Source organism: Castor canadensis, chromosome 9 (genome assembly GCF_047511655.1).
Source record: "Castor canadensis chromosome 9, mCasCan1.hap1v2, whole genome shotgun sequence".
Classification (NCBI taxonomy): domain Eukaryota; kingdom Metazoa; phylum Chordata; class Mammalia; order Rodentia; family Castoridae; genus Castor; species Castor canadensis.
The window spans coordinates 22,470,638-22,493,956 of NC_133394.1; the positions used below are offsets into that span (position 1 = coordinate 22,470,638).

The window sequence follows — 23,319 nt, forward strand, 5'->3', positions numbered from 1 at the left end:
ACAGGGAGAGGTTTGGAATGGGAGCCCTGGTCAGGGCAGGGGGATAAAAGGATGAGGGTACCCACCAGCATTGGAGGAAAGGACTATTGACCTGTTTCAAAGCTGGGTCAGACAAAACTGGCAGCTCTGAGGTCTTGAGAGATCAGGGCCTCGCTCCTCAAAGACCTGAGAGCTGAGTCGCCATTCTGTGTGGGCTTGAAGTTGAAGTACTATTAAGACACAACTGCGACCTGGCATGTCATGTGGGATGGGTGGGAGTCATGTGACTAGGAGGGTGCCACAAAAAAGGAGCACTTGAAAGGGACTTCTGAATGCCTAGACCATGCACCTAGGAAAAAGAGAATGGTGAAGACTCTCTTATTCGATGCCCAGCTATGATAAGACCAGGATGGGTGACCAGAGCGAGCAGTGGTGGGAATACCAGAGGAGAAAATGGAAGGGTAAAGTTAGAGTTCCCTGGGCATTGTCCATGAGCAATCAGTCAGGCCCCACCATTCCTTATCTCCTTTTGTTCCTTTGTTTCTAGTAAAACACAATCAAAATAACTATGCAAGAAACATCCCTGGACTTGGGAAACTCAATATTTAGATTCTGCAGGAGAGCTTAGCCTGTCTCATATTTCTTGACCTTGTCTGGGTCCTGTTCATTTTTTACTTTATCCTCCACCATCAGCCATCCTCCAAGCGGTCAATACCACCACTGCCACCATCACTGTGTTCTTACTGTCCTGTTCACTTCCACTTCCCACCTCCACTTGCTCTCCACTGTCCACAGGGTGTGGAAAGCATGCTATTATGACGCATTGAGGATATCAAAAAAAATAGCGTTGCTATATGCAAGTCAGCAAAAAACGAGGCAGAAAATAAGAAGAGCATTAAAAGAATAATCTGTACTTGTTATATCCTTGATACTGATTTATTTATAAGATTATACGTGGTAATATGGTCTTTTAACATCTAAGTGAAGCATGAAGCCAACTTATACTATTTTTTTCCATAAAAAAAAAATACTAAGGGTTCAAAACAGTAACTACATAGAGACTAAATGCTACAGAGAATTAAAATAACTTGGAACTGCTAGGGAAAATATGTGAATACACTCTATTATTGATGCAAAATTATTTTTCTTGGCAATTTCAATCATAATTACTAAATAATACAAATGGTAGTTGTATGTCTGCATTTGATCAAATCTTTTAAGGGAGAATAAAGATCCTTGTAACACTACTTTTTTTTTGTTTTATGGGGGGCAGTACTGGTGTTTTAAATCAGGGCTTCACACTCCCACCTAAGCCACACCCCCAGCCCTTTTTGCTTTATGTAATTTTTCAGATAAGATTGCCAGCTTTTTTGTGGGCCAGTCTCAGACTGTGATCCTCCCAATCTCTGCCTCCCAAATAGGTGTAACGACAGGTGTGAGCTATTGTGCCTGGCTCCAAAATGAAAACTTAGAGTTTTAACCTAAATTTTGAAATGGGAAAAAAGCAGGAGGTGTAACTATAACATAGTGACTAATTTAAGTGTGTATTTTAAAAAAGAAGAAAGAAGAAGAAGAAGAAACAGAAGAAGAAGAAAAAGAAGAAGAAGAAACAGAAGAAGAAGCAGAAGAAGAAGAAGAAGAAGAAACAGAAGAAGCAGAAGAAGAAGAAGAAGAAGAAGAAGAAGAAGAAGAAGAAGAAGAAGAAGAAGAAGAAGAAGAAGAAACAGAAGAAGAAACAGAAGAAGAAACAGAAGAAGAAGAAGAAGAAGAAGAAGAAGAAGAAGAAGAAGAAGAAGAAGAAGAAGAAGAAGAAACAGAAGAAGAAGAAGAAGAAGAAGAAGGAGAAGAAGAAGAAAACAAGCAAGCAAGGAGTGTGAATGGCTACCCACTTGTCTCTACCACGTTGAACGTCACCCGGCTCCTTGGGCTGGCGCCTCCACTGTCTGGAGGATGTGGAAGAAGATGCTGATGACACTCCAGATTCTGAATCCTCTGAACTTTGACCTCCAGAACTAGTCACATCAAAAAGATGCTGTTCTACAGCTGACCTGATGGTTCTTTCTAAGAGTCTGGTTAAAAAAAAAAGAGAGGCAATTCAAGCAAGTAAATTTATCAATCATTTTCTTCAAAAACATATGTCCATAATTTTGGAAATACCTCTATTTCCAGTGGAAGACCATTGGTACTTCAAAATGAGGCATTAATCCAAAAACATTTGTATCGTGCATTAAAACAAAACTAAACAAAACAAATTTCACTAACTTCATCTTTGTGAGTTTACGATTATTGAAATGCCCAGAGCAATTCCAGCACTGGGCATTCAGTGAGGTATTCAGGACACAAGAATCATTTAATGTAAGGCAGACCAAAGAAGATTCTTCTGTCCTTGTAGAATAGCAGACTTATTTTTATAAAGGCAAGTTTCCTCCAGGTTTTATACCTGTTCCGCAGAGGGTGATAGTACGATTTAAAAGCACACTGGATTTTTGGGGTTTTTAAAAAAATATCCAAAATATTTTAGGATGCTAATATTTAGAATCCCTTTTAGATAGTTATATAGAAATAATGCTATTTGGGGGAAAACAGCTTGTCAGAACAATTACAACTCATAATAGCATAGTATAATCTTTCCTGGCTGCTGATTAATCAAACTGTGATATATAACACTGAAGGTGGATTCATGCAAAGGCACCCTAAAATATACTATTCAAGTGGAAAGGATAGATTTACTTTGTTCAACTTGAAGAACACAGGTAGGCACAAAAGACTGAAAAGAATGCAAATAAGATCTACATGGTATCATTTTAAAGCTGTAGAATCTTTCAATGTGTCTAAACATTCTTTCATCACCACACTATTTAATCCTGAATAAGCTTGCAGGGAAAATTCTTAACTTACACTCATCAAAGCCTGTTTTTCTTCACTTGAAAAAGAGTCACGCGTATTTTTGAAATGTTTAGACTGAGAAGTATCTCTCTCTCATATACAATAGGAGTTGAGAACATAAACAACTTAAGATTTCCCAAATGTAGTTTGAGAAAAGACTCTTACATCATTCAAATTTTATTAAAAATCTTTTAAAGACAATGAGCAAGTACAGTCTAATTAATTTGAGCAGTAAAACTTTTATTCTATTCTGTGTCCCAAATAATTCAACATTTCCTAATAGTGGGACTGAAGAATGTGAGTAAGTGAGTACGCACACACACACCAACTTAGAGTTTTACATAGTATGCAAGACATATAAGAAGGGAAGGTGGTTAGCAGACAAAGAAGGCAAGAGCACGTCAGTCTTCCCACAATTCTGGAATCTCTTTAAAATTGACACTGCAAGTCGGGCATCAGTGGCTCATGCCTGTAATCCTAGCTACTCAGGAGGCAGAGATCAGGAGGATTGCAAATAGTTTGGTAGACCCTATGAAAAAAAAAACCCATCCCCCAATAAAGGGCTGGTGGGGTAGCTCAAGGTATAGGCCCTGAGTTCAAACCCCAGTACTATAAATAAATAAATAAATAAAGCAGTGTTAGGGAAGTCAGTCCTGCCCTTTGCTTGTTTCCTCACCTAACAAGGAGAAAAATCCAAATCCACCCCAAATGCATCCCATCAGCACGTTTATAACCCTTCATCATACCCTCCTCACCTCCTGCACTTGATCCTTGCTAAAGGAAGATGTTCCAAAAAGGCTCACACATATCCTAGCAAGAAAGTAAGAGAGGTAGGTGGGATGGAGAGGTCCTTGGGAGAGGGGTCACTCGTTCAGTCACTTAAAAAATGTGTAGCTAGTGCCTAATTCATGCTGGATACTTTTCTCTGTGCTGGGCAGATAGCAAGAACATGGCAGACAAGGACCTGTGTTTATGAAACTTGCATTCTCATAGGGCAAGGTAGAATAAACAAACACAGTAATGTACTTTCAGACAGCAGGAAATCCTCCGAGGTATCTAACACAGGGTTGGAGAGGGAGCATGGGTGTTAGGGAGAGATTCCCAGTTAGGAATGATATTTGAACAAGGATAAGAAAGAGCTGGCCCAGCTAAGAAACAGTCCATGCCAAGGCTTTGAGGCAGAAATAAGCAAGGCCTAGTCCAGCCACACATGATCAGTAAGCTGCGTGGTCAGAGAGGCAGGCAGGGGTAGAAAATGGACTTTGGATTTAGTCTAAGTGCCTGAGGCAGCCTTCAGAGGAGAAAAGGCTTGTGCTGGACACAATAAAGAGAGCGTCTCCAGGGGAGAGAGGACTTGTCGCCAGCACTCATTGCTTCTTTTCCATATCTCTGTGAAAAGACTGTGAAGTCCACAGAGACAGAGCCCAAGGCTTATCTGATATCACAGTCCAACACTGCACTTGGCATACTGCAGACCTCGACAAATGAAGGTTCAGTATGTTGGACGCAGGGAGAAAAGACACGGGAAACACTTTGACCACTGATTAAATTGTATGGCAAGATGCCTCTCTGAGCACTTAGGACGGCTTGGCAAGTATTAATTGACCTTGACATTATTTTTCTTGTAATAAGCAGAAAGCTGATAGTGCCAGGCATGGTGGTACACACCTGTAATCTCAACACTCAGGAAGCTGAGGCAGGAAGGTCTCAAGTTCAAAGCCAGCCTAGGCTATATAGTGAGACCCTGTCTCAAAACAAAACAAACAAAAGCTGGTAGTTTCAAATGGTGGAGTTATCTGTAGTCACACACACACACACACACACACACACACACACACACACACACAGAAACTCAAGCAGGACTCTCCTCTGTACAGAGGTAGATTAAAAAACTACTCCTTGCTTATTATTTAACTTTCCAATATTATACAACATTAGATTGCTTTTTTTCTGTTTAATATATTAGAAAAGGTATAAAAAACCCAAAACACAAAAACCCAACTCAAATAACTTACTCTCCAGTTGTTGAAACACTGCTGACTTGGGACACATGAGCACTGTGGGAAAGAAGCGGAGAAAGGAAGGTTAGATGAAGGATCACAGATGGGAGCCAAGTATCCATTGGGCATCACAGGCAGGAAGAATTAGCCAGGTCCCGAGCGACCCCTACACAACGCAACCTTCCACCAGGAGGTTCGTTTTCAACAGAGGCCATGGAAAACCATCTTTCAGCTCTCATGCATTTCAGGGTGAGTTGTTTTGCTTTCTTTTTTTGGTAGAACTGGAGTTTAAACTCATCTACCACTTGAGGCACACCTCCAGTCTATTCTGCTGTGGTTATTTTGGAGATGGGGCCTTAAGAACTATTTGCCAGGCTGGCCTTGAACTGTGATCTTCCTGATCTCAGCCTCTCGAGTAGTTAGGATTACAGGCGTGAGCCACTGGCCCCTGGCTTCTCATTTCTTTGATCAAGTGTTAATGCAACTGCTGCTGACTGCCCCCCACCTCCCCGCCACCTAGTCCACATCCCCCTGCCCCAATCATCACCTCTGTTCACCCAGGGCCTCGGGTAGAAGAATCTTTCTAAACTTCTGCCCTAAGCAAGAGGAGGGCAGCTGGGAATGTAGGGGATGAAACAAGGATTCAGTGCTGCTTTCTACATGTCTAAACCATTATTTCTACACCACCCTAACAGGTGACCTGTAAACTTCCCATTTCCCTCAAAGCTTGAGCTCTTCTGAAAGAATTTAAAGAATGGTGAGCATGAAGACAGTGACAAAATTATTCAACAGTCCTGAGGCAGTCCATCAGAACCCCTCCACGCCTGTGCCCCATGCTCACATGACCACTGTGAGGGTGGAGGCGAGCTGTTCTGAATGTATTCGTTCTGACTTTTTCTCACAGTCTGCCCTCTAGTGCTTCGTTGGTTTTTCTATCAAGATTCAAGTTTTATGTCAAAAAAAAAAAAAGAGATTAAATATGGAGATTAAAAAAAAATCTGTTAAACTAGTTTTACTACCAGTTCTCTTTTTTTTTTCTTCCTGATTTATCAAGGCTCTTAGTAATCAGTACATATGGCTGCTTTTCCATCAACCAAAACACGAGTTTATTCATTCTTAATACATGGATATGCTGTTTTAAATCACTGGTCAGGTCTTTCTCTCATCTCATCTCTTTCAATTCAGGGCATCTGATGATATTTTTCATCTTTTTTCATTATGCTTCCTCCTGCTGCCACCCCCACCACACGAGGCCTACTAGTACTTACCATCACAGGGGTGATCAACAAACACATTTTAGCTTCAGATAATAGTCTTTTGTTAAAGCTATAGGTCTTTGCCATGAAAAACACATAAAATCATGCCACTGTGCAGAAGGGAACTGGTCTGCAGGATCATAAAATAAGTAGATGGATAAATAAATACTGAATACTTCCTATGTCTGATTTTTCTCACTCACTTTACCATCGGTACCTCAGTTACTGTTTTCCCTGGTTTCCAATGGACAGGTTTGACAGCGTGAGTGCCATATCCCCAGTCATGGAGCCAAGACACAGATGAGCTGGGATTTGAACCAAGAACATTTTGAATCGGAGCCTGAGGTCTTAACCACTCCAGGACACTGTCTTTCAACCCCTTACTCACTGGAAGAACAGTTTGCTGGTGGTGTCTTTTGCATATGAAGGTCTGGATTTGGTATTTGATTTTGCTTTTAATCACAACCATTTCAACTCCGTCTCAGGATTCCTGTTATTCACTCTGGTTCCCAGGTTACATAACCAACGATAAATCCTCTGCTGCTCTCTGTTCCTAGCTAGAACAGGCAGTCCCTGCTTTTGATGTTCTGTGGCTCTGTAAACTCGACACTGTATAATTAACTCCTGTACTCCACTTCTCAATACTGTTACACAATCTTGGTTTTGGGAGCAAGGACCAATGTGGATACTGATGAGGGAAACCTAGAAGAGGGAGAAGAGCACAGGTCTGCTAGCTGCTATGATGCACTGTGAAGTCACACCATCAGCCGGTTAACCCCCAGGCCTGCCCCACACAAGGGATGGGGTCCTCTCCCTCCTTTCATATGCTTGTGATCTGGTCTTCTTTTTGCCTGGCAGAGCAGAACAATGTATTTGTCTGTTGGTTTCTTCTTCTAGAATAAAGGACCTCACACCTTTACCACTGAGCTATACACCCAGCCTCAGACTAAAATTTTTATGTTCTTTTATTTCAGGTATGGGGAGAGGCAAAGAAAGGTGAGGAACAGACAGGAAGTGACAAGAAACAGAGCCAGGTTTTCTAATCTGTAACTCACTAAATAAGTGCTGTGGGAGCCTCAGTGTACACAGGAATCACCCAGGATCTTGTTAACACTTCTACAGATTGTGATTCAGAGGTCTAGGAAAGTGAAAGCTAAAATTCAACTTTTTTTTTTTTTTTAATTTCAGTGCTGGGGGTTGAACCCAGGGCCTCGCACATGCAAGGCCACATGCTGTACTGTGGACCTAGGTCCCCAGTCAGATTCCACATTTTTTGAGAATCATCTCTATTATTCTGACAGTGTCATTGGTTTATAGAAGACACTCAGAGTAGTAAGGCTCTTAATCTTTGCGATTAAAATTTTTTAAAACCTCAAAATTATTTAGCTATTACAATAATTAGTTTTTAAAAATTCTAAGTAATTGGCTGGGTGAAATAGCTCACACCTTTAATCCCAGCTATCTGGGAGGCAGACATCAGTAGGATTGCAGTTAGAGGCTACCTGGGCAAAAAGTTAGTGAGACTCCCATCTCAACAATCAGCTGGGTGTGGTAATGTATGCCTGTGGTCCCAGCTATGCAAGAAGTCTGCATATGAGGACTGTAGTCCAGGCCAGTTTCGGCAAAAATGTGCGACTCTCTCTAAAAAAAAAACCCAGAGAGATCTGGAAGTACAGTCAGTTGGCAGAGTGTCTGGCCAAGGTCTTTGAGTTCAAATCCAAATACTGCTAACAACAACTACAAAAAACTAAAAAACACGGGTATAATATGAAAAAAAAATCATACTAACCACAGTAAATAAGTCAGTCCATTAAAATTTCCTTCATAGCTTAAGAGAAAAATGACCAGAGCCATCTAAAGCAGTCATTGTTTTCTTTAAAATGAAAGAGTAAATAAGTAAATCTGTTATAAAGCCAAATGGTTAAATCCTGTTCATTTTTGCTAGTATATTTTAGGTCAGGTTTATGGTAAGATTCATGTTTTGATGTTTTTAAATAGAACCTTGTAATGTATAGTTTATGAAACTTGTCCGTAATTTCATGTTTTATAACATGATTCCATTGGGAATCAGAGAAAAGAAGCTGTGTCTTGGCTCTGCAGTTGACTGGCTAAAGGCACAGTCAGGTTGCTGGTGAGTATGGCTGTTTGGGTTAGTTTCTTCATCCAGAAAATGAAAGGCCTGGCTAGCGATCTCCGCAGCTTTCATTCAGCTTTAAAAGTTTTGACACTATATCAGATGCAAGTTTATTACAGACAAAAGGCTGTAACTGCATATTTAGTTTTATGATGTAGGATCAGTCACATTTATGGCTTATGAGACACCAAAATGACTTTGGCCAGATATCCAACCACCTCCCTAATTCTGAGAGATGAGTTTAACAAGTCACAATAACAAGATTTCTAAGATAATTTAACAGTCCTCAGGACTGTCCCCAGAGCCATAGCTGACTCATGGAGGAAGTTCTGAGATGCTTGTAAAAGAGCCAAAAAGCATGTGAGCACTAAGTAGATAAGCTAAAGTGAAGGGTAACAGTTCCTTTCATCTCCGTGTAGCGTGCATACAACAGAACAGTACACTTTTTCAGAGCCCTCCCTGACTCGTTAGGAAATTTCCTTACTCGTGCATACAAGCATACACATGGCGGGGCTCGAGTCCCAATGCTGATAAAGCAAGAGGTGAAAATTGAAAGAAAATGCTCACGTGCAAAGCCCAGCACTGCGGTCAACGGCATCACGAAACCCACGGTTAGTAGTGATGCAACTGGGCAGTCTACTGGCGGGGCCACTCGGAGTCTAAGCCGACTCCGAAATATATTCCACAGCATCAACACGCTTGGCCTTTATTTTTATTAGCAAAACCTAACTCCATTTCCTTAAGCCAACTACGCTCAGCAATATTAGCTCCAAAATTTGCATGTGACAAGACGCACAGATGGCCTTGACAAGTGATTCCTTAATTAGCTCTCCTGATTTGAAATAAAGAAGCATACATATAAAGAGAAAGAAGTTTTGAGTCTATAAAACCCAGACTTCCTCAAAAAGCTTGTATTCTGTGTCACTCTTATTCTAGCACATTCTCTTCTATGGCATAAATAACTCAACCTGCAAAATACTATTGTCTTCATAGAAACCATGAGGTTGAACAGAATTATCACACCTCTCTAGAATTTACATTTACTTACTGTTTTAATGAATAAGGACTAAAAGGGCAATTTTAAGGTGTTTGTTTGAGTCCAAGGATGAAGATCATAACTAATCATTAGAATAAATAAAACTTTCCATTTGTCTTTTTAACAAAATACAGTGCTTTTAGTACCATCTTAAAATACTGAAAGTTGACATGCAGCATTAACAGTGCCTGTGACATAACTTATTTTTAATTGTAAAATGGTTTAAATTAAATGTTTTTCATGATTTGAGTCCATTCTTCAGAGTGTCATACACTAAAACAAATGCATTCTGTTCTCAGTGTTTATTTCTTTTTCTTTAGCCATCAGTTATAATTAGCAGAAGTGGAGAGCTAATGGAACATTTATACATATTTAAACTTTGACCATAGTTACATCACCCTTTTGTGGTTGGTATACAGATATTTTGGATACGTATTGGCTCTAATTTAATATACTAGAACATGAGCTGAAAACATGCTTCATAGATATGACTGAGCAAAAGGGAAATTTATTCTCATACTTCCTCTAACTTCACCCTTCCTATTCTTTTAAGTATTAGGCCTGGTTTGAAGAGAAAAATTAGTCTTTATGGGTATATCTTTATACTCTTCTAAATACCTTCTTCTAACAAAAACAGCCCACCAAAATTTCAATAGACTCAGCTTCTCTTGGGGCTTATTATAGTAGTAGAGTTTTCAGTTTTATATACTTAGCATGTTTTGCATAACAAGGAATTCAGAGTTTTTTTTAGTTTTTATATTAGGCCTATATTAAGCAAAATTATGAAAGGTGATGATAGTTCATAAAGCCATTTTACAGACAGGAAGTCTCTGCTCACGTAAGTCTAGTATCCCACCTGAGTTTACACACTTCTCTCAAGTAAGACTGTTACTTAAATAAATCTCTAGCTATAACTCTAGTTATTTCATTAAAATTAGAATAGATTGCTCAAAGTGCCTTTTTGGATTCAAATGGAATATATATATTTACAAAAATGATTTTTGCTTCCTCTAGGTTTTCATGTTGAGTAATTGTTATAGAGTTGTAGGAATACTGAGGTGCACAGTTTAATATATGAATACGTGTGTTCCCTTAATTTAAGTCCTGTTAATTATATCACATTCTTTTTCCTACATTTTGTTATAGAATATACCTGTATGCATAAGTCCTACACTTTGAATATGTTTAACTGTTTATCATTGTTAACATAAGGCTTTAAATTTATATCATTAGAAGCCATGTTATTTGGTACATATTAATTCATACCTTTTATGCTTTCAGCATGGACATTACCTAATCAAGTAAGTCTAGTTTGTTCTTGCATTTGGAATACTGAAATCCTATGCACATTCCTACTGGCAGTTGCCTGTTATACCCATCCTTCTGTAATTACTAAAAAAAAAAAAAGCTCTTAGCATCTGCTTCTATTTGCCTATCTTCCATGCGAAATAAGAAAGTCAGAACTTCAGTAGTTTCTTTGCCCTCTACTGATGCTTATAACCAGGTCTCTATTTCCTAATTAACAAAAGAAATTGATGCACTACTCAACTAGCTCACAATACACTAGCTTTGATCACTAATCTGACTTCCTCCTTGAATCCAAGTTTTCAGGTTGGCTTTTCAATCTCTAACCTTCACTTCCAACATTACTTCTTTCAAAGTTTTTAATCTTCATCTTTTTCTTTTCATTCTGTAAGGGCCTCTCAAATTTCCCTTTCATCATGTACTTGATTTATTTTTAATAATTTCTGCTTTTTACAGCATCTCACGAAGTTTTAAAATCTCTGCTAGAACTCTTCCAGGTTCCCTTTACCCTCATTTCAGAAGCTCATTTGTGTCTCCAGCCTTTCAGATCTAAACATTCCCTCCTTATAGGCTCCTACTGACTTTCAAAGGCATTGGTTAGGTCCTTGAGCATTTTCTGAAAAGATTAACAACATTACTTCTCAAGTTTTCCTGTAAATCACAAAAAAGTTCTCAGAAATCTGTTTTCATGTTAAATTCTTAGGGTAAATCATCCTTTCGCTTGGTGTGTAATTCCATCTTGTACATCCCAAACTGTTCCTTTGAGTTTAGAGGTTTTTAAGGGGAGACTGTCAATCCGGAAAAGAGTAGATTGTGTGTGGTTTATATCATCGTCTACTTTGCTGAGGGCAAATGTCCACTCTTAGGTTTAGCCTTGAAGAGTCAGTACATAGTCTGCCACAGAACAATCTACAAAGCCTGCGTAGCTGGACTTGCTGTTTGATCCAATGCTGTGACTAAGCTGGAGCATCAGCAAAAAAGAATCAGCTTACCTTTGTGCAGTGTACGCTTGAAAGCACACAGTAAACTCAATAATCTCCCTGCCTTCAGTCCTTCCTCAAATGTTTTTCTTAGGTAATTAATATTTCAAAGGAATCCTCTCTCTTCTCCACTGTTTTGTGTGCTGAGTGCTCTTAGTTTTTGAATGCATATTGAAATAAGGAAGCTGATGAGGGCCAGAAGTGGAAAAGGATACACAACTCAGATGAGGATGATTCAGAAAGGAAGTTTCTGCTGGGCTGGGGAAATGTCACTCACTTTTCTGGTCAGTGCAGTTGGCGATGGAAGGAATCCAAGCCTGTTCCCCACCTCTCCTCTTTCTTTGTGGCCATCTATATTGCTTAGACGTGAGACATAAACTCTGCAAGGGATAAATGTTTCTCAGTCCATCTCTACTAATGGCTTGATCTCTGACATACGGTTCTCTTTATCATTGTGATAGAGGCTGGCTCCCACTTTTGTTTTTTATACTGTTGTTGGAATTTCAGTGGAAGCTGGGAATAATTTTATCAGGCAATGGTAGTCTTCTGCCTGCTTAAACTAGAGGCTTACATTTTATTAAAATCTGAAGGTCCTACAAAGAGAAGTCCTTTAGAGAGTTACAGAAGCTGAGGAACAAAATGACAAGAGATGTAGGTGGAATGGATATAAAAGTGCTTTTTCCTAAAAGGAAAATGTCTCTTTGCTTTATCATGCTGAGGGAAGTCACATGAAGAGAAGCATTAAAAATTTATATAATTGTTCTCAGTGTAGACCAAACATATGCCTCATATTTTCATTAGCATTGACAGAATTAAACCCACAATCTGTATTTATCCCTTACTATGTAAAAATATGAGTAGTGATTCTCAGATACCAAGAACTCCATAATGATTCACTATAAATTGTATAATGAATGGTATTAGGTTTATAATATTCTTCAGCTACCCTGGTGGCTAGTTCAATGGTTTTAGCTAGATGTGTACATGAAAATCTCCTATGGCACTTTTTGAAAATACAGACATTCAGCTCCCTGCAAGACTTAGAGTCTTGGCCAGTGAGACACAGGCATCTTTAAAGAGCTCCACATACTTCAAACCTATAATAATGGCTACTACCAAAGACCAGAAAATAACAAATGTTGGTAGGTGTGGGGACTTACCCTACCAGAACTCTGTGCAATATTGGTGGAAATGGCAAATGGTGCTGCTGCCAGGTAAGGCAGCATGACAGTGCCTCAAGAAATTAAACATGGAATTACCATATGATCCAGAAATTCTTCTTCTGGGCGTATACTTAATAGAATTGAAAGCAGGGATGTGAACAGATATTTGAACATCTATGTTCACAGCATCATTATTTACAACAGCCAAAAGATGGAAGCAATTCAAGTGTCCATTGATGGATAAACATGCATGGACACCCTCATTGGATGCAATTATTATTCAGCCTTAAAAAGGAAGGAACCTCTGATACATGCTAGAACATGGATGAATGTTGAGTTTATTATACCAAGTGAAATAAGCCAGTCATGAAAGGACAAATGCTGTATGATTCCACTTTGCAAGGTTCCTATTGAAGTCCAACTCAGAGACTGCCAAGGGCTGGGGCTGAAGAGGAAGAAATGTGGAGTGAATGCTTTTTTTCAGAAAAGTTAAAAAGAGACCTGGAGATAGATGGTGGTGAAGGTTGGACAACAAGGAGAATACACTTAATACCACTGACCTGTACACTTTAAAAATGGCTCACATGAAAAATTTCAAGTTATGTGCCTTTTATCACAACATAAAAGGAATTTAAAATGCTTACTTTTTTATTTTTGTTTTGAGACAGTGTCTTGTATAGGCTTGGCTGGCCTCCAATTTATGATCCTTTCACCTTAGCCTCCTGAGTGCTAGGAACAGGCTCATGCCACATGCTTGGATTTAAAATGGTTACTGTTGAATTTTATATTATTTATATTTTTCTATAATAAGAAAATGAACCAAAAGTAAGAGCTCCACGGGCAGAGGTGGTATGTATGCCTCCTCAGCTTAGACACACTATTCCAGCCAAATGGGACAAGGATCACCAGTATTTTAAACAAATAGTTACTTCTTCTAAAGATGGTCCAAATACCTAGCTGATTTTTTTATCATGATAAAAAACCAAATAGACACTTCAGAAACAGCCTGCTTGTTTGTTTCACTCATTGGTCAGCTTATCAGCAAATACCCTGTCTGACATGTGATACCTCTCTAAACTATCCCACCTGATGATATGGGGTTTTTACCTCAAAAAGATGCTTTAGAAAACACAGATCCTTTGAGGAGAAAATGAATTTATTATAAATTGAAATGTATGACGCAAAATGAAAAGAATCACATACTTACTAATCCTAGCAAAATTATTTAGAACGATCTCCTCCCCAGCCAAATTATCTAAAAGTGCTTTAGTGTTTCCCACATATCAGGGTAACAGTGGTATGGTTTTACTTCCATATCTCATTTCACATCAGGTAGATTTTCTTATTCTTGAGGTGCTGGGGATCAAACCCAGAGCCTTGCATTCTGGGTAAGTGCTCTATCATTGAGCTCTACTGATAGCCCAGACAGATTTTTAATGGAATTTATCCAAAGCTAATTTTTTTTCTTCAACACAAATTCTATAATTAAGAGATCTTTATAAGACTGATAGGTCTTAGGTTCTCACAATTAAAAATGGACAGACTTCCAAAGAATGAGTTTGTATGTCAAACAGCTAACATGGAAATAAATCTATCCAACATTCTTTGAGGAAAAATAGAAAGCAGATGAAATACTAAAACAGACCCTAAGCAACTCCAAATCTGCTAAAGCAGTAATTTAGCTTCAGTTTGTAACATATGAAGACTTGGGGTAAAATTTAGAGAGACTGTCAACTCTAGGGCTCTGATGGGACATCAAATAGAAGAGAGACAAGAGGAAGACCTGTGTCTTTGCCGGAACACAGGTGTTTGGTTATTGTATCAGCAACAAGCACTTGGAGGCTAGGTGAGCTGGTGACGGCCCAGTGAGTTGAGGTGGTTACAGATTTGCAGCCCTGGAAGCACACACTTAGGACCTTGACCCAGCACACAGAAACAAAGCTATGTAAACTACACGCACAATCCAGAAATTTGTAAAGGGAATTCAAATAGAAGTCTGATGGGATGAGAATGGGCTCTGATCTGGCCACAGGGGTTAGTGCAGGTGAGATGGGAGAAATAGAAAGTAGAGATGAAGAACCCTGGGCACAGTGGAAACAAACCCCAGAAACCCAAACCCACGTTTGCAGACACTCAAGATTCAGACACATGGAAGAAGAGCTAGCACCAGATCCCGGCCAGATCTGACTAGATGCCAGACAGAAGAACACAGACACCAACAGGCTGAGCATGCCATGGAAGAACAGCAAAAGCAAGTCGCTTTGATGCTGATCTGAGCACCTGAGGTGGGGGCTCCTGCTTCCGGCTTCCAGCCTAGAACATGAATGAGACCAGTTTATGGACATCATGGTTGACTGCTCCTTACTTTAAGTGTGCAGGTGGATGTTTGTTTGGCTGCAATCTCACAGGGCTTGGCATGCCCTGCCCTTCCCTTCCCTTTCAGTTACCCAATCATTTCAACAGAGCTGGTTAATCCCTACTGAGCAATCTGGGGAACAATAACACCTACTGTTTGAGCTAATTACCATAGACTGAATGCAGGATGGTGGCACGTGTTGATTTGTAGCTACTACTTACTTCCTTTTCAAAGAAAGACAAATGGCTCTCTGTTGCGTTAGCTTAGGCTAGAGAAATAGTGAAATTAGAAAAGACGCAGTTGGTATCAGAGGATATTAGATTTAGAATAAAAATGTGGGTGCTATCACTCTACCTTACTCCAGAAAGGACTGAAGGCAAGTGAAGAGCACAGGATACTGACTTGTGGCTCAGCATGACTCTTAAGAGAAGAACAAGTTACAAAAACGGAAATTTTATCAGGTGATAAATGGAGCCGGTAAAGAATGAGTGGCTCTCTGGCTCCCTGTTCCAGCATACCACTTCCCTCCAGCCACACCAGGGGCCTGGGTCCTTCCTGGTGTGCTGGGACCTCTCACATGTTCTCCATCTCGATCCCCTAAGCCAGATGCTGATTCTAGCCATCATCTCCACAGCACGGCTGGATCCCCGTTGCTCTACCTTTATGGGTCATCTACTCTCCTTCCTTTGAGGCTGGAGGCTCACTTCGCTGTTATCTTCTGTCTGTTCTGATCTAGTTTCCCTAAAGACTGCCCATTCTCAGGCTGGTAGCCACTGAGTTTTGGTGTTCCTCCTTAAGTTGATCTTCTAGAATTAACCACCAAACTACTGACTGGCTATCCAACTCCATCCCCTCTGCCCCACTACTTATCAGTACCTCATCTGATGAGGTCTTTCCTTCTCTTGAGAAAGACCTGAACAATCAAAATACAACATATAACATTCTATATTCAATATACCCAGTCAGGGTAGATAGCAGGTTGCAACAACCAATCAGATTTTGCTTCCTAAAAGACAGATAATACTATTTTGAATTTAAAAGAGCCAGTGCAATTTTTTTTAATCACATTAACAAATCACTTAGGAATTCTTGAGTCTTGTAATAGTTCCCTTTTTGAGCACTGCATCAAAGGACTCTTAAGTAGCAAAGTGGGAAGGAAATCAATGGAAGACAAGGAAGCTACAGAAACGTAAGTAAATGTATGTAAATATATTTAAAACACTTAGGCAACCATTTGCTCTTCCTAGAGGTAGTACAAAAAGAGGTGCACTTATTTCTAAGTTACTTATCAGTACATATGTAGTGTTTCTAGTCCAAAAAATCTAGAGCTTAATCATAATTAGCAATTGCATTTTCTTCTACTTAAATACCATATGCTAGAACAAACCAAGAAGAGTCCATCTCAAGCAAGCCATGCACAAAATTGGAAAACATAAAAGCTCATGTTTTCACAGCAGATACCTCAGCCGCATGTAAAGAAGATAATAAAAAAAAGTCCAATTAACTTGTACCAAACTAATTCTTACATAAGTTTTTAGATTATCAGATAATGTTATTCAGAAGGAACCACTTTAAAAGTTTTAATTTCAGGTTAAATAATCACTATTCTTGCATTTATAAAAAACTGTACTAAGTTTAAATTTCCATCACCTAAAAAGATTGTCTGCCGCTAACTTTTCCCTTTTCTACTATAAATGTGGACTGAAATGCAAATTCATTCTTTTCTCCTAATTTCATCATACTTTAGTTTTTATGATTCATCACTGAAAAGGTCAAGTAGTTTCTATTGAAATGTCAGTTAATATTAACTTCGTAAACTCTTTATTTTTCTTTCATTCTGCAAGTACAGTTTCTTTTTTAAAGACTATATTATTAGTTAAATGTTATAGTCCAGTAATGACAAAAATTTTCTCATTATAAAACACCATTATGTGTCTTTGAAGATTTACAACTAATAAACCTATTTCCCCCATCTTCCTTAAAGATAGTCAGAATAAAATAAAATTCAATAACACATAAAACACAGACTGAGCTGGTGGAGTGGCTCAAGTGGTAGAGCGCCTGACTAACAAGCGTGAGTCCCTGAATTCAAACCCCGGTGCCACCAAAAAAGAAAAAAGAAAAAAAAAAAACCCAAAACCAAAACAACACAGAGTAATGTTAGAGTAATAAAAATAAGAGTAATAAAAATAAGGCAGCCAGAGAAATGGCCCTTATTGGTACGATCCAGCACTATAGTTTTGTATACTATGTAAAACATTTTTCCTTTTTTATTAGTGTATATTTTGTACAAAGGGATTTCATTGTGATATTTCCATACGTGCATACTATGTACTCTGATCAAATTCAACTCCTCTATTACTCTTTCTTAGCCTCCCTCCCCCTTTAAAACAAATTTTAATGAGTTTATGATTCTATTTTCATAGGTGCACATTTAGTACTTTGATCATACTCTCCTGCTCCTCTTGCCCTCTCTCCTGCTGGTTCCCCCAACACTACACTGTGTGATAGTCAATTTCCATTCATAGGTAATAAGCATTTGTTTGATTTTACTGTGTGTATTTACACAATGAATACCAGGGTCACTATGCACTCAGCAATGGCATCCTCATGTGTTCACCATAATTGCACGGCTGAGATGGCCTATGAACCAGAATATGCTGCTTTGGTTGGCAGGAAACCAGGATTAAAAAAATGGACCACCATGTCGTCTCAAACTGAAACCTCAAATGTTCCCTCTCTTGCCACAAAGTGATTACGCAACATGCTACAAGTCACTGAGGGGCAGAACACTACTGACAGCACTTACTTGGCTAAGCTGGCTGTCCTGTGACACATTCCTGAACTATTGGCGGTTGAATTACACTCCAAATCTAACTGGGACTACTGTAACAAATTAGACTGGAAATCAGTAAATAAACAAATTATGTATCACACATCCTGACATTTCCTTTCAAAAGGAGACTTCAAAATTGAGGAAAGACTAGGAAAAACCTCAACTCTTTAATTTACATTGTCGTCTGATTTTCAAACGTACTTTCTGAGTCTTTGAAGTGGGAAGGTAGTTAGGAAAGAGATGCAAGAAAACTTGGTTCTAGGGTTTCCCTCAGTCAGATGGTTCACAGAAAACAATTACATCAGTATAAGCACTCAGGGATTGGAGAAGTGTTCTTACGAACATCTACTTTGAATTCTGTTGACTTAATCTGTTTCAACTGTTGTTATTCTGGTCTTATGAATTTTAGAAAATAATCCTGAACTCTATAAACTTGTTGAATATTTTGTTTACTATTCCACTATGCAGAAAATGAGCTAACACAACCCAGGGTTTCTTCAGCAAGGGGTCCTTGTGCTTTTCCTCCCCCCCTCCCAACGCTGTTCTTTTCTTCTGGTACTGGGGTTTGAACTCAGGGCCTCATACTTGCTAGGCAGGGGCAGGTGTTCTACCACTTGAGCCACTCCACTAGCCCCAGCCCACCTCTGTGTGCATACAGAACAGATGGTGTGTTTGCGCACAGGCACGTACACGAGAGCAGTGCTGGGAATGAAACCCAGGGCTTAAGTCATGCTAGGCAAGAGCTCTACCTCTGAGCTGTATCTTCACCTATCCAGCTAGATTTATTTTGGCATTTTTTGGGGTGGGGAGGTTGAGCTCAGGGCCTTTCACTACCAGCCTCTAGCTAGATTTTTAATTTAGGTTACCACCATCAGGAAGCTTTTAAAATTAAATGTCCACCTTGACACTTCTCCATTTAAAAGCAAATATCTAATTCTAGTCTTTTAAACTATGTTAAACATCACATAAAGTTTTCTAAAACCAATGAGGGGAAAAATACAGCACAAACATTGTGGTGAGAGGCTCCAGCAAGCTTAGTCTGGCCCCATGTAGAATATCTTACAGAAAAGCAGCAAAGAAGTCTTAACCCTCCTCCATTTCCTACAGTAGATCAGCAAGAATTCAAGTAAGTACCTCAGGTAGAAAGGTGACAAAGGTCTTTCATCTTCCTGCGAACTAAAAGGAAAATAAATTTTGAATTAATATAATTTCTATTACCAGAACATATCCATTTTACTAAAATTCAGCTCTAGCTGCCACAAGTTTTGTTTTGATACATCCGTGCTAATTTCAGATGGAGTCAAGTTAGCCAAAACTTTCCCTAGGACCCAGCCAAGGTCAATTACTTCTTTAAGGGATCCATCAAAAGAGATTTCTTTCCACAAGCGCCTAAGGCAAAAGTAATTCACACCACACCTTCCAGAGGAAGGTTTTCCCCACCTTATTTTACAAGTTCAATTCAAATACTCATATATAATACTTATACCCTTAAAATGATTACAGACACAATTATCTCAACAAAATTAAATGCAGCTCATTAACACGGTGATGAAATATTCCTGTTAAGGGTGAGCCACTTCAGGAATGATTTCCTAGCCATAAAGACCAACATGTACCTTCAGCCCTCTGTAGTTGCTCTGCTGAGACTTAATTCAAGCAGATAACATGAAAGTATATAGCTTAGGCTCCTCAAACAACACAGAAACAAGCAGTTTTTTAAAACCAAAAAGTTTATGGTGTAATTATCTTTCCTTTCTTTAACATGTTTTTTTTCCCTTTAATAGATGACCTCAAAGTATGAAGTGTTTTCTTAGGCATCACTGATGAAAGGCTTTAGCGGGCAGTATTAAGCTGGCAGTCGATAAAATCTTACTGCAGAGTTACAGTGTAATCACACACACACACACACACACACACACACACACACACACACACACACACACATCCCATGAGTTGAAAAGATTTAACATTCTAGCTGGAATATTATGGCATATTTTATTTATTTATGGCATACTATTTTTCATCTTCCCATGATTTGAGCGTGCAAGTTCAATCTTATCCAGCTATTCTAACGGCCATGTTGCCAAAGATATTAAGGTTTATAATTAACAGTGCTAATTCTTTCCATGTTCAGGTAAGTGATGGCTAGCTTTATTGTAGGTCGATGTGGCTGTGCCGAGGGCAAGCTTTGTGACATTATGAACTGGAGGCAGCTATACCTGAGGAATGTCCAGGTGTCCTGGGATGAAGCCACCTGGAGCACTGCTCTTACAGGAAGTGACACTTTAAGCCAACCCGCTATGAGTAACTTACATATTTGGTTTTAAAACTATTTCTAAAAAACACTTCACAATTTTTCAAATGTTAAGATTGGTTTGTCTCCCAATCTAGAGAACCTACGTCAAAAGTTACCAATGCTTGCCAACACTATGCTAAAAAAGCTACTGCTAAAAGCTTAAAATGATTTAATATTATAGGAAAATTGCTTCCACGTGTTTCAAAATATTAAACTCCCTTACACTTTGTTGAACATTCAAATTTGCTTGATTTTTCTGGTAAGAAGTGCTTCTGGGAGATGATGTAGGTGGTGCAGGGTTCTTTGTGTGCTTTGGCGTGCGTGTGTGTGTGTGTGTGTGTGTGTGTGTGTGTGTGTTTAAAGAGAGACAATCCTTTCTTCCTTTACACTTTCACTCTCTTTCATATTTATTAATTAGGACTGAGAGCCAAGAACCTACATTAATTATCCCAATTAGACCTTGCCAAAAAAAAAAAAAAAAACCTCTCTGTACTTGCCCCTGGCTCATTCTTTCTTACTTAGACGAGAAAAGCAGGCACAGAGTGGGTACATAATTCATCCAGGTGACACAGCCACTGATGTGACTTCACTGGGGTGGTTTACTGTCTTCTGAAGAGAAGACATGCAATGAGTAGGCTAGTGAAGAAAATTCGAACCTTGCCAGGCTGCCTTCTAACAGTTCTCTATAATATCCTGTGCACTTTGTAAGCTCTGTCATGCATCTTATTCTAGCAACTGTACATCCTTAGTCAAAATCCACCCATAGCTCATTAGGCCTGATAGCGTAACTAAATGTACTGTAGTAAGTGAAGGGTGTCTCTTGATAAGGAACTCAAGGTTTTAATCATAAGCAAACATTTTTTCAAGCTGCATTTGCACAAGGTAAATTCATCAAAGAACTATAAAATAAGAAACTCTAAATTTTGATATGTCTCTGAGTTTTGAGCAGTTTTAAGACTTCTAAAAGAGAAATGAAAGCACTGAAATTAAATAAAATGAAACAGACTCTAATATATTTAGTGATTAATTAGCATTCAACAGGGTAGCAATTCATGCATGGAACCTAAGAAAAACATTAATTTGAAAAAAAATTGAGGGTAAATAAAATCAGTTTTGACAAGTAACTAGTATTTCTTCTTTCCTTTCATAAAAGCACACTTGCAATTTAATTATATAATTTTGACAGAAGTATAAATTCTGAAATATTGATTTAAAATGGACTAAATCAATTAATTTTAAGTCAATGTACTGTATTGATTTTCAAAGGCAATTTTAGAGAAAAAAAATGACCAAAGACAATTCTGCCCAATGGAATTAAGCAAATAAGCCTTTCCAAATCTCTAAATCGGAATGCAAAAAAATTTGAAAAGATCACTATTCCTAGGTAGTTGTGCAAAAACATATATACTTTCATTACAGTCCCTCCAATATTTATTATATATGTTATTTTCAACTGGTCTTAGTTGTCTGTCAATCTTGATCATATCCAATGATCAAGCAAATTATCTTACATAAATTCAAAATTGAGCATAATTTGTCACAATTTTTGACTAAATTCTAAACTTAGAGTTCTGATTCACTTTTAACTTTTGAAAAGATGCCCTTGTGCTGCATATGAAGAAAGGAGTATGTACCATGAAATTCTGGCATTTTCCTCCTTGGTTTCCTGTATCAACCCCATGTTTCAATCATATCCTATTTGCTAACTCCAAATAATGGCCAAGTTTAAGCAGCCAATTAATTTGCTTCTTTTTAAATATCCACTGAGAGGTTTGGGCAGGTACTTTATTCATGTCATACAACCAGGTGCTTACTGTCCTCCGATATGTTGACTTGTATTCTGTCCAAACTGCCTGTGAGAAGAACATTTATCAAATAGACCCAATTAACAGTCCACATTTAAGAAGCTACAACTGAGAATGCCAGTAACTTAGATATTAGGGTTTTAGCAGGGTCCTACAGAACTTATTTTTACATGGCTCAACATTGGTCAATGGACATAGATAAATGGCACCTAGGCTTACAACCTCTACATTGCTGCACTGATTTCTAAACCAAAGCCATAAAATGTAACGCCTATCAATTTAATTAGACAGCAAACTAACTGAAATGATGAAAAGCATGGCTAAGTTTTAAATGTCTAAGAAAAGCCAAATACTGTTGGGAGAATTCCCAGAGTGAGGCCTTCACAACGGACCTTCCATGATTAGATCAAACCACCCTTCCATTCAATTTCCTTTTCAATTGCCAGCATAAATGGTCCAATTAGTTCAACTGTCAAAGTGGCAGCCTACCAAAAAATTAACATACTTTGCATATTTAGCTACACCCTTTAAACACAGTGTCAACTGATTTGAGGCAGAAATAATAGTCTGTATGCGTTCCTGACTATTGAAAAGCACAGGAAACTAAGTCGGGGATAAGGATCGGGGTCCATTCATTGAAGAAACTAGGAAAAACACCCTGACGACTTAAAAAAAAAAAAAACAAAGAGCAAAAGAGAGGAAGTGAAGGGCAAGTGAAAGCAATGTATTAAGCAAACATTTTTTTCCGGAACTCAGTTTTTTTTCCTCCTGTGCTACAGGGTGTGTGGAGGGTAGGAATTTTCTTAGAGAATAATGAAGCGGGGATGATGGGGTGGCTCAAGTGGTAGAGCACTGGCCCACCAAGCCTGAGGCCCTGAGTTCAAACCCCACTACCACCAAAAATAAAAAAGTGTCATAAAGAATGAAGAAGGGGAGTTAAGCACACTTTTCTTTCCTTTTCCATCTCAGAGCATGAGGTGTCACTTCCTTAAGTGTTTTCATGTGTCTGTCCACAGTCTCAGGCATTAACCTGATTAGATTTTTGGTATAACTCCAACATTGGAAAAACACAAACACACACACACACACACACACACACACACAAATCAAACACCAAAAAACTCCCAGAACTCCCTATTCTTTTTGGAAGACGAATATAAAAGTTTTAGTTTTTGGGGACAAGTTACAATTCCTTCTTGAAAGCCTTAGCACCTTTGTCTATAGTTTTATTTTTGCTCTTTGTTACTGGCAATGTAACACCTCGCCAACAGAAATGCAAACAAGTGA

General features: G+C 38.7%; 1 protein-coding gene across 9 annotated transcripts in view; it reads right to left on the minus strand.

Annotated features, from left to right (window-relative positions):
* The window catches only part of Fam13a (family with sequence similarity 13 member A), a 309,967-nt gene that overhangs the window by 53,586 nt on the left and 233,062 nt on the right, over positions 1 to 23,319 (minus strand). For 7 of the 9 annotated variants that reach the window (XM_074041354.1, XM_074041353.1, XM_074041351.1 and 4 more), the window contains 3 exons: positions 19,066 to 19,107; positions 4,881 to 4,922; positions 1,869 to 2,048 (listed from right to left, as the gene is read on the minus strand). In XM_074041354.1, the coding sequence (XP_073897455.1) occupies positions 1,869 to 2,048; positions 4,881 to 4,922; positions 19,066 to 19,107 (264 nt within the window). The remainder of the gene's footprint in view (positions 1 to 1,868; positions 2,049 to 4,880; positions 4,923 to 19,065; positions 19,108 to 23,319) is intronic. The other 2 variants (XM_074041348.1, XM_020174621.2) reach the window with 1 other exon arrangement.